Consider the following 12,590-nt stretch of genomic DNA (forward strand, 5'->3'; position numbering starts at 1 on the left):
TGGCGCACCCTATATAGTGCAGCATGCATGCATGACTCCAGGCGACACTTGGGAACCCTCCCCTATGGGTACTGCTTAGTGGAAAACTTCGGGCACTGGTGCATGTGGTGAATGGACATGAGCAACCCATCTCGAAGAATACCAGTCACAGAGCAGGTAAATATCTTTTTTCAAAGCCTATACTTGTCAGTGGGTTAAAATAAGTACAGGTAGTCCCCGAGTTACGCGGATCCGACTTAAGTCGGATCCGCAGTTACGAACGGGGATTTTCTCGCCCCGGAGGACTCGAGCGGCGGGACACCTGGTCCTGCCGCCCGCCTCCTCCGGGGTGAAAAAAGCTGCTCCCCGTCTCCCTGGTCTGCTGCGGGAGCCAGCAGACCAGGGAGACGCGGAGCAATGCGGCGCAGGACCCGGGCCGGACCGCGGCGCTGATCTGGAAGCACTGCGGTCCAGCCCGGGTCCTCCGCCTCTTTGCTCCGCGTCTCCCTGGTCTGCTGGGGGGGGACTCAGCTAGTGCCCCCCCAGCAGACCAGGGAGATGTGGAGCGAAGCCTGGGGCCTGTGGTAGAGCAGGTGAGGCGCTGCCAGTTGGTCCTGCAGCACCGCTCCTTGGCGCTACTGGACCAACCCGGCAGCACCCCTGCTGCTCAGCCCCAGGAGTCCTGATTCAGCCGCTGCTGATCAGTTTCAGCAGTGGCTGAATCAGGACGCCTGGGGCAGAGCAGCTGGGGTGCTGCTGGGTTGGTCCAGTAGCGCCGAGGAGCGGCCGCGCTACTGGACCAACCCAGCAGCACCCGAGCTGCTCTACCCCAGGCGTCCCCAAGTTAGCCGCTGCTGAAACTGACCAGCGGCTGACTACAGGAAGCCCGAGGCAGAGTTGCTCTGCCCCAGGCTTCCTGGAATCAGCTGCTGATCAGTTTCAGCAGCAGCTGACTTGGGGATGCCTGGGGTTCTTAATTGAGTCTGTATGTAAGTCAGAACTGGTGTCCAGATTCAGCGGCTGAATCTGGATGCCAGTTCCAACTTACATATAGATTCAACTTAAGAACAAACCTACAGTCCCTATCTTGTACGTAACCCGGGGACTGCCTGTATAAGAATTATCTCCAAACGGATATTTTGCCTTTTGGCATCACAGCACACTCCCTCAGATATTTGGGGTCCAGGTAAAGAGAAGCAGGACACTTTTCACTGAAATCTGGAAAGCACGTATGCACCATTACTAAAGATAACATTTTGCAGCTTTCAGCTGCGATTCTGTTCTAGGATGTTATCTATAAATGATGCATTCGAGTTGGATTAGTGTCAATGAAAAGTTTTCCTTGCCTTTAGTGGGACAAGAATTGTACCCTATGCTTTTCCAGTATTATTCACAAACTCTTTGTGAAGTTTCCTCCCAGCCCATGCCACTAGACTAGCACCCACCAGGAATCTTTCCAGATGGAGCAGGGGGTATCAAGATGCCTCTGTGCATGCATGTAAGCAGATCCCATCCATCAATCCAGATTCTAGATTGAAGAGAAATTTTATTGCAGGGTTTTTTTTTCATCATCTGTTTTAAATTTCTGTTTGGTTGATTGTAACACTAGCTGTTCTTGTCTTTGGAAGTGAAGAAAGGAGACAGGCTTTTGTACAAAACATTTTTTTCTTCTGAAGAACAGAAGGGATATTTCCAAAATTATTTGGTAATTTTCCCTGCTAAACTAAGGAACAATGCTGTGTTCAGATATCAATTATTTCACATATCTCTATTATGCGGATATTAAGAATACCAAAATAGCTTCTAAATTACTAGTTATTTCAGGAAACTGCTATGTGGTACTGTTACTGACTTCCAAGTTTTATTAATTTAAAAAATGTATTTAATGGGAACTGCATTTAAGCTATATAACAAATGTACTATTTTTGACAGATGTTTAGTAAGGCTATAGATAGCATGTATGAAGTGCTTTAAAATATTAGATCTGTTACCTTTACCTTTTTTAATCCTGTTCTTTTCAGGCTACAACTTTTGGCTGTAGTAAAGTCAAGGATGGCAAGGATGAGGGCTTTTTTTACTTCAGGTACAAGTCAACTCCTTTATAATTAATATTCAGAATAGAGTAAGTATTAACATAGCTATTGGAGAAATGCCTTAATTTCAACATCACGGATGAGAAACTTATATGTTCTAATGTACTGACATAATACAATACATATGGAATGGATTCCTTCACAAGAAATAATCCCCGTTCTTTTGAGATCAGTGAGAGCATTTTATATATAATTTTTCAACATATTAAAATACAGTCTTGGGGTATTGCATACCTCATTTTAAAGCCACCTTCCCAATCCATAATTATTCATTTATTTGGGATAGGGAAAAGGATAGTTTTCATTCATGTCTTCTCCTCTGTCCCCAGTCGGTGGAAGAGATTCTCTTTTTTTCTGTCTCATAAGTTATCCATTAGTTCTCAGAATCGGGTTATCTCCTTTCTCTGCAGTAGAGCTACAGTTAATAATCTGTGAACTTGCCCATACATATTCTTTACGTGTGTCACATGCCCTAACTATAATGGCAGGATCACACAACAGCAGAATGTACTCTCTTTTTCTGGAGTAGATTTTATCAGCTTCTGAGCAAGTATGATACAAAAATGGGGTATCTCAGTAATACTCCAAAAGTAACTTAAGTGCTAAATAGTCTGGGGAAGCAAATTGGAATCCTGTCAAGAGTGCCAAGATCCTGTCGTAGGCTTTTCCCAATACCAATGGAATCCTTCATAGTGCCTCTACTTGAATAACTTTTTCACACAAGGATCTTTCCACCTAAATATAGTGAAGGAGAACACATCCAAAGTATGCATGCTCACTCGTGGTATTTGTTCACAAAGAAATGTAGGAGCAAAAGTCTAAGAAGCCTAAAAATTGTAAGTTTAAAAAATCATTATTCACCCTCTCCCGTTCCCAGCAACTCTGCTCTGGTCAAACTGACCATGACAAGACAGAATTAGAATTCCTGAGAGAGATTCTTTACAACCCAGTTCTTTGATATTCGTCACATGAAGTCTGGTAACAGGGAGGAAAAAGGACCTAAAACTTAGGCAAAATATTTCTCCTTTGAGATTATCTTGAGATCTGAGTGAGAACTTGCAGAAAAAACAGAGGTTTTATGATGAACTTTTACAATTAATAGGAACCAAGGTTGATGAAGCAGTAGACTTGCTAACAGAAGACATGCTTATTCTTTTGCGGGAGAGACTCTTCTTTTCCCAGTAGGCCATAGATATGATGATGGAGCTTATCTTTTATAAGGATTTCAAAACTTCTTCAACAACCATCTAAATAGGGTGGGATTCAGTATGGCCAAATGTAGTAATCTGAAGAAAACAAATCTTTAAAAGTAGGATAAGTTTTTTGTCTTCTATTAAAATAAATTGTATCTTTTTGGCATAAGATTCTTCTATGGTAATTCAGTTAAGTATTCCAGAAAAATATTTTTCCCTGTGAAATGGAAAAATAATCATTAGGAATATAACCTAAATGTTGCATACTAGAGGCACAGAAAACTTTAAATTGACCAATTCAAGAGGACATCACGGAAGTACTAGTGTCCACATCAGGAGTAAAGACCGCTTGCATCTCCTGACCAGATTTGTTAGTAGCAATGTGTCCTTATATTCCATGTTCTTGAAATGCAACAGACTTGACATCCAATCTTCTGTGATCTGAAAATGGTGCCATTGTTAGGCCAAACTCCTGTGCTAACTTTCCCTAAACTTAGATTCAGATATTACTCATTCTTTCCATACTGTGTAGTAGTAATATAAGGGAGAATGGATTTTTTTAATTTCCCATTTCTTCTTTCTGTGATGATTCTACACAAGTCCAAATTGTTTACATTTGTAAATTTAATAATTGAATTTGGATTTCTATTCAAATTTGAAAGAATCCAATTAAGTGTTCAATGAAAGTTAGGTTTTTGTACACATAAGTTTCCTTATATATTATTCCAGTGCCTTTTAGAGAACTCATCTGAGTGAAATAGGAGGGCATTGTGATCAGGATGGCAAATAGATAAATATCTTGGATTACATACAAATCCATTGCACAGAGGAGACAAACTAATTCTGTAAACCAGTGAAGAGGCTAATTCCTGACAGCCATATTGTGACAATGGTGTACAGTGTATGATTTATCCTTTGTGTCTGTCACTTGATAACGATCTTTAGTTGCAAGGTTCAGCAGTGAGTAACGAATGGCACATTCTTGTACCATCCCAGACAGACACTTGCGATTCTGTACTGCCTCCTACTTTTCATTCCCTTTTCCTTGATTTAACTACTGCTATTGCCATTTAAGCAGTCTCTTGTTTGTTTACAGTGTGATAGCTCCTGAAATATGCCAAGTAGTTTAAGACACAAAAGGCATATTTCTGGCTCAGGTGCCTACAGTTTCCTGGGTTGGAATTGCTACTAACATCACTGCTGGCTGAAATTATGAAACAACCCATGCAAGAAAGCAGGGCTTTTTGTTTATAAAATGGCGGAGGAAAAAGAGGAAAGTAGTCAAAATGGAAGTAAATAAAGTAATCTAAAACAATTTTAAAATGTTCATCCCATTCTATATCTGATAACTTTCCATGAGGTAGTTTAAAATGCTGTGAATATAATTATGGTTGTGACACAAGCTAATATAAGAACGGCCATAATGGGGCAGACCAAAGGTCCATCTAGCCCAGTATCCTCTCTGCCAAAAGTGGCCAATTCAGATGCCCCAAAGGGAGGGATCACAACAGGTAATCCTCATGTGATCCCCCCCACCCCCCAGGTCACTCACCTCCAGAGAAACAGAGGCCAGGGATACCTTTCTTACCCATTGTGGCTAATAGCCATTGATGGACCCTAACTTCCATGAATCTATCTAGTTCTTTGTTTAACCCTGTTAAAGTTCTAGCCTTTACCGCATCCTCTAGCAAGGAGTTCCAAAGGCTGACTATGCCCTGAGTGGGGGAAAAAAACTTCCTTTTGTTTGTTTTAAACCTGCTGCCTATTAATTTCATTTGATGGCTCTCTAGTTCCTTTATTATGGGAATAAATAAATAACTTTTCCTTTTTCGAGGATATCCCTGCAGGGTGCTCCACTGTGGGGTGCTGGGCTTGCCTTGGCGCCGCAGTATGAAGAATTTTCTGGAAGCAGTATTTGGCCAGACCGCACATGCACCACGGTGTCTCGCGGCATTCGCGCTCTTTTCCCTGATGCGTGGTCTGGCCTCTCGCCAGTTCCTCTCAGCCGCCTCAGGCTGCAGGAGGACGGAACTGTGCTCTTCTTACCAATCCCTTTGTCCTGAGATTCCCCGTTCTATAGCTATACTTGTACATACTTATACCCTTACCTTCCTCGTTACTGTGTTCATCCTCTTAGTTAATCTTTATTAAAAAAATAAAAAAATAAACTATAATTAATTGTTTTAATCCTTATAGTAGGTTTCCTTTCCTCATTTCTTTCTGTGTTCACTGTATATAGTTAAACAGTTCTCCTGAAGTTTAAAAAAAAAACACGAAAACAACCACGGTTAGATCCTTATAACTCATAAGAAGAAAAGCTGCAAGCGCGCCAAGTAAAGACCACCCATGAGGCACTCAGTATGCCGTCTTCACTGGTTTTTAAGAAATGTGAAAGCTGCCTTGAGGCAATGTTGGCCTCTGATGGCCACTCCTCCTGCATAAGGTGCCTGGGGGAGTCCCAGGTCCCCCAAAAATGCCCCCATTGCACGAAACTCACGGCAAGGGCAAGGAGGGACAGAGAAATGCTCCGGCACATGCTCTTATTTGATAAGGCTCTGCAACCTCAGCTTCTTGCTTCTACTGCAGATGCACAGCCTCCAAAGTGTAGGGCATCGTCCCCTACCGCAGCCTCCCCAAAGAAATCAAAAGTCTCTTCTACAAGATCTCTACCCACCGGCTCTCACAGCAGAGTCAGCCATGGGGACACGTCCGGCACAGATAAGTTGCGCACTAAGCTGTCAGCGGCACCAAAGCCTAAGGAAGCCGGAGAGCTTCCACAGCACCAAGGGTCACATAGGCTCCGCTGGCACCCAAACCACCGGCACCAACGATTGAACCGGCGCCGAGAGCATCCTCGGTACCGACACCGGAGCGCACGGCGCTGATGCAAATGCCATCCGATAATGCGACACCAACAATGCCAGTACCGGAATCGCCGGCACTGGCAAGAGCGGCACCTATCACCACAGCACTGCACTCGTTCACCAGCGGCACCGCGAGCACAACTCCAATGACACCACCAGGATGAAGCCATTCTTGCTCCCTTGTTTTCTCGCCGGCACCATCCCCTTCTCCTCCGGCAGCGTGCTCTCCACCCTACCATAACAGCCGTCACAGATCTGCACATTCACCATGCAGATTACAATCTCCATTCTTGGCTGCCTATCCTAACCGTGAAAGCCATCACCACAGACATTGGTCCATCTCTCCTACTTCTTACAGGGTTTCTTATAACCGCTCTCATTCTCCTCGATCTCCACGAATTCATCATTGGTAGTGTACTCATTCCTACTATCCAGAAAAACGTTCAACGTTGGATAGGTTGTACCACCGAGATGATCGTTATTCCTGCGATTCCCAAAATAGATACTCCTATCATTACAGGTCCTGTTCTCCCTTGCAATCCAGCTATGACTATGGTTCCTCTAGGCATTCACCAACTCCGTCTCCCCCAACTCCCACAGGACAGACAGCATTACCCCCTCCTCTGTCATCAGAACCGGAACACTCACACTCTGAGGACCAGCCACCTAAAGTCTCTCCAGTAGACTCCTTTCCACCAGACAAAGCAGTCATTCCTGGCGAAGTGTCTCCACCAGACGACCTTCGTCAATTTCAAGAACTCTTCAAACAAGTAGCTATTACGCAGGAGATACCAATGGAAGAGGTCAAAGACTGACAGCACACACTGTTCAAAAATCTCCAACCCCAACACAGGTCAAGACTCTCTATCCCTCTTAATGAAGCCATCCTAGAGATTGCCGAAGAAATATCTGGGACAATTCCTCAGATTTGTCACCTAAAAAGAATGGCTCAGGTTTGGGAATCTCCCCAGTATCCTCAGTTGTGAAGATTGAAGCAAAGAATTCATTTAGCTTCTCTGCTATGACTTTATCATCTCTGAGGGCTCCTTTAGCATCTCGATCATCCCAGGGTCCCACTGGTTGTTCAGCCGGCTTCCTGCTTCTGATGTACTTAAAAAACATTTTGCTATACAGGCAGTCCCCCGACTTACGCGCATCCGACTTATGTCGGATCCGCACTTACGAACGGGGCTTTTCTCGCCCCAGAGCTCGCGGGCGGCGGGACCGCCCAGAGCGCAGCGGTCTCGCCACCGCATCCTCCGGGGCGAGAAAAGCTGCTCCGTGTCTCCTTTGTGTGCTGGGGGGGACTCCCCAGCACAGCTGCACAGGCGGCGGGACGCCGCCGCCCGTGCGGCTTTGCTCCTTTGCCCCGGAGCAAAGCCGCACGGGTGGCGGGGTCCCCCACCTCTGCGGTTTTGCTCCTGTCTCCCTGCTGTGCTGGGGGGGACTCCCCCCCCAGCACAGCAGGGAGACAGGAGCAAAGCCGCAGAGGCAGCGGGACCTCTGCGCCTCCGCGGCTTTGCTCGGGTCTCCCTGGTCTGCTGGGGGGGGAGGGAGCGCAGCTAGTTTGCCCCCCCTCCCCCCCCAGCAGACCAGGCTTTTGTTGCGGGACGCCTGGGGTAGAGCAGCTGAGGTGCTGCCGGGTTGGTCCTGCGGGGACCTACCCAGCAGCGCCCCAGCTGTTACGTCCCATGAGTCCAGATTCAGCTGCTGTTGAAACTGATCAGCGGCTGATTCCAGGAAGCCGGGGGCAGAGCAACTCTGCCTAGGGCTTCCTGTAGTCAGCGGCTGATCAGTTTCAGCAGCGGCTGAATCTGGAGCCAGTTCCGACTTACATACAAATTCAACTTAAGAACAAACCTATAGTCCCTATCTTGTACGTAACCCGGGGACTGCCTGTATTACTTTTTGACTTTTTGGCTAGCTGTTCTTCAAACTCCTTTTTGGCTTTTCTTATATTTTTGCACTTAATTTGACAAAATTTATGCTCCTTTCTATTTTCCTCACTAGAATTCGATTTCCACTTTTTAAAAGGTATCTTTTTATCTGTCACTGCTTCTTTTACCTGGTTGTTTAGCCACAGTGGCACTTTTTTGGTTCTCTTACTGTTTTTTATTTGGGGTGTACATTTAAGTTAGGCCTATATTATGGTGTCTTTGAAAATCTCAGCTTGCAGAGATTTTACTTTTGTCACTGTACTTTTTAATTTCTGTTTAACTAACTTCCTCACTTTTGTGTAGTTTCCCTTTCTGAAATTAAATGCCACAGTGCTGGGCTGCTGAGGTGTTTCCACCACAGTATTGTTAAATTGTATTATAATATGGTCACTATTTCCAAGTTGTCCAGTTATGTTTACCTCTTGAACCAGATCCTGATGCACTCCACTTAGGACTAAATCAAGATTAGCCTCTCCCCTTGTGGGTTCCAGAATCAGCTTCTCCAAGAAGCAGTCACTTAAAGTATCAACAAAATTTATCTCTGTATCCCGTTCTGAGGTGACATGTATCCAGTCAATATCGGGATAGATGACATCCGCCACTATTATCCAGTTTTTAATTTGATAGCCTCTCTAATCTCCCTTAGCATTTCAAAGTCACTATCACTGTCCTGATCAGGTGGTTGATAATATATCCTTACTGCTATATTCTTATTATTAGAGCATGGAATTACTATCCATAGTAGTAGTTCTATGGAATATTTGGGCTCATTTAATATTTTTACCTCATTTGATTCTACGTTTTCTTTCATGCGTAGTGCTACTCCCCCACCAGCACGACCTGTTCTGTCCTTCCAATATGTTTTGTACCGTGGTATGACTGTGTCCCATTGATTGTCCTCATTCCATTAAGTTTCTGTGATGCCTATTATATCAATATTCCCCTTTAAAACTAGGCACTCTAGTTCTCCCATTTTACTATTTAGACTTCTAGCATTTGTGTATATGCACTTTAATAAATTGTCACTATTTATCTGTCTGCCATTTCTTTTTTAGACTTTTTCATTTGATTGTCTCACCTGATCCAACCCATACTTCTATCTTCTCCTCCTGACTAGAACATAGATCATCTCTATTAATAGAACCTCCCCTAATAGATATCTTTGTCCGATCCATGTGCTTCTCTGCACCTGTCAGCTTTCCCCCAACCCTTAGTTTAAAGACTGTTCTACAACCTTTTTAATGTTAAGTGCCAGCAGCCTGGTTCTATTTTGGTTTAGGTGGAGCCCATCCTTCCTTTCTGTATAGGCTCCCCCTCTCCCAAAAGTGTCCCCAGTTCCTAATGAATCTAAACCCCTCCTCCCTACACCATTGTCACATCCACGCATTGAGACTCTGAAGGTCTGCCAGCCTACCTGGCCCTGCGCGTGGAACTGGAAGCATTTCAGAAAATGATACCATAGAGGTCCTGGATTTCAATCTCTTTCCTAGCAGCCTAAATTTGGCCTCCAGATCCTCCCTCCTACCCTTCCTTATGTCATTGGTACTTTACATGTACCATGACCACCAGCTCCTCCCCAGCACTATACATAACTCTATTTAGGTGTCTCGAGAGATCCATAACCTTTGCACCAGGCAGGCAAGTTACCATATGGTTCTCTCAGTCATCACAACCCCATCTATCTATGTTTCTAATGATCAAATCCCCCATTACTAGCACCTGCCTTTTCCTAACGAAACCCAGGAAATTCAGTGCTGTTATGCAAGTGAGGTGATCGGGATGGAGGGATAAGTACATTGTAAAATCAACCATTCCATCTTTCTTAAAGGAAGAGAATGTAATAAACGCAATAGAAAGCCTTCCTTAGACAGGTTATCACAGGTTTTGTTCATAAATTTGGGGAAAGAAAAGAAGAATCTTTATTGAAAGTAAAGTACCTCATGACTTTGCAGTAAATGGTGAACAGAAATAGATAAGATTTTATTTTTGATCATATTTGTAATGTGAATATTAATATATCTTTTTTAATTAACATAGGGATAAAATAGTTCCAGAGAGAGTGGGAACCTACAGCATCCAGTTTGCTTATGCGGTTGATAAGACAAATATACTCAGCAGTGAACAGGTTTGTTTCTGTGATGAATTGTATATAGTTAAGTGTGCATACACTAGAAAATTAATTCTGTAACTTCTTTAGAGTAAATGAAAGATGAAGTTTTAATAAAAACATTTGGCTTCCTATTACAATTGGTTGATTTGCAAAATCCATAACTTTATTTTTGATAGTAAGAGACCTTGAATAGTTCATTATGAAATCATGTTTTTATTGGCATTTTAAGTAGGCAGACATCTGCTGAAAAGATTTTTTTCAGTTTGTTCTGTTGTGTCTCATAAATACTAGGGATATTAGCATGTAGTCATCTATATGATTAACCGATAAGCCTGGGTAGAGGCAGCAAAGGGAGGTGGGGGTTTCAGGTGGAGCCGGTGCTTGTGAGGAACCATCTTAAAAGCCTGCCCCTTCTGCGTGTAAACGTGTACCCATTGAAAAATTCAGCAGTTACAGGTTTGCAAAAATAAATGTTTGCTAACATCCCTAATAAATACCTCCTGGCTGTTTCTGTTAAAATATAACATTTCTTTAAACTGTGTAATTTATAAACTAGTAAAACTTATGACCTTTTAAGTTTACAATTCAGTTTTAAGAACATATTTTAGCTTATACGCTGCATTTGTTTCAGTATTGTTGAGTAGCCTACATATTGTAGATGAAATTTCAATTAACTATGTAGTTCCTCTTATTTTCTCAAGATCATAATTGAAGTGGTACCTAATGATCCAGTGCAGTTGCTACCAGACTCTCTACCAGCTACTCCTGTGGTTTCTAATGTTCGAACTGTTGCCAGCCGGACTCTTGTCAAGGATTTATGCCTCCATATAAAGGTAATGTTACTTTGCTACAAAGCAGTAATTGTAGCAATAAATAAAGGATCATTAATAATGTAAACATTATTTTGCTTGTAAAAGTTGTTTAACTGTAAAATGTTGTATAAATAGAGCAGTGTGATTAGATGCAGCTATTCAAAATTCAGAACTGTTTAAAAACAATTAAAAAACTATACGAGAAAATAAAAAATTAAGTTAATTATTTTTTCAGAAAGAATGAACATAGTACAGTCCACTATTTCGTTTACTTTTTCTGTGGACCTGAATTTGTAGGTTTCTACTTTAATCTTTTTTTATTCAAGATTGTGAGAAGTTCACACCTTCAACTGTTATACAAGTTACTTTGGTGCTGAGTGCAACTCTGAAAGTAGCCACCTCCTCTAGATAGCATCTTCAAACTCCTCCGTGCCCCCCAACCCTCCCCCAAAAATACCCCTTCTCCTCAAAGGACAAAAAAACCCAGATTATTACAAGAGCCACAGAAGGTGAACTCTTCCATGATTGCTCCATTTTCTGCTGTGATGAAAAATTTGAAACTGAATCAGCCAAGACTCACTTGGAGACATCTTAACAAGGAGGGATCAGTCCTTTTTGAAACTCTGAATAAAACACATTGTCCTTGCCAGTCAATGATTCACTCACAGGATGGAAGTCTAGAAATTTCATTGAACCTACAGATGAAGTACAGCTCTAAAAGGCAAAGCACATGAGTCCCATCCCAGCTTTTTAAGAGGGTTACTCATGTTATTGTGTTGCGTGACATTCTGACTCTCCTGAATAAAAGTATAAAGAGCTCTTTATAGATCCTACCAGAGAAGGCATATGTGCAGGCTAAAGCTAATATATTTCATGCAAAACTAAAATTTTTAGAGGTTATTAGGGAGAAATGAAAAACTCTTGAAAATAGAAAGTGACTTCATTATCAAGTCTTGAGATTATGCAGGCCCCAGAATGAAATAAATTGTCGTCATGATGTCCAGAGTTTACACGTTACCAAAGGATAATGATTAATTCCTGTTAAGAGGGACGTCTTTTCCAGAGACCCAGAAGACCAGGAAGATAGAAGTTTCCCTTGCAAGGGACTTAAAAGCACTTTCAAAGCCATGGGGGTGACCAAATGCTTCGCTAGAGTGCCAGTAACTGATGTAATGTCCTACAAACATCAATTTCTCTCACTCATGGCAAATTCAATCCATATTGAAGAAAATATTCCTATAGTAGTAGTGATCCTTGAGATTCAAGTCAACCAATTCAGTGGCCAGATGCCAACTTTAGCTATAATGTCTTGACAGTAGATAACTTCTACAAAATAAATTTATTAACATTACTATTCATTCAAGTGATTGTCCACATATTTAGCTTCTGGTGCATGTGCACACCATAAATGTGACATCAAATCTTTTTAGCTACCAGTGTCTGTTGATGCTGCCTCTGCATCTTAGATTTGCTCATGGCTCCAATCCAAGAACATAAAAGGCTGAGAAGAACAACCATCCCTCAGCCCCTTCTTATTACCCATTAAAATAAGACAGAACCCCCACAGTGTCTGCTTACTGTGCACCTCATGCAACCTTAGGT

General features: G+C 42.6%; 1 protein-coding gene across 1 annotated transcript in view; it reads left to right on the forward strand.

Moving 5' to 3' along the window:
- Positions 1-12,590, forward strand: part of SMCHD1 (structural maintenance of chromosomes flexible hinge domain containing 1) — a 192,988-nt gene that overhangs the window by 130,287 nt on the left and 50,111 nt on the right. The window contains exons 34-36 of the mRNA XM_075920925.2: positions 2,001-2,062; positions 10,104-10,191; positions 10,878-11,009. Coding sequence (XP_075777040.2) covers positions 2,001-2,062; positions 10,104-10,191; positions 10,878-11,009 — 282 coding nt within the window. The remainder of the gene's footprint in view (positions 1-2,000; positions 2,063-10,103; positions 10,192-10,877; positions 11,010-12,590) is intronic.

Source organism: Pelodiscus sinensis, chromosome 2 (assembly GCF_052426305.1).
Source record: "Pelodiscus sinensis isolate ZL-2025 chromosome 2, ASM5242630v1, whole genome shotgun sequence".
Classification (NCBI taxonomy): domain Eukaryota; kingdom Metazoa; phylum Chordata; order Testudines; family Trionychidae; genus Pelodiscus; species Pelodiscus sinensis.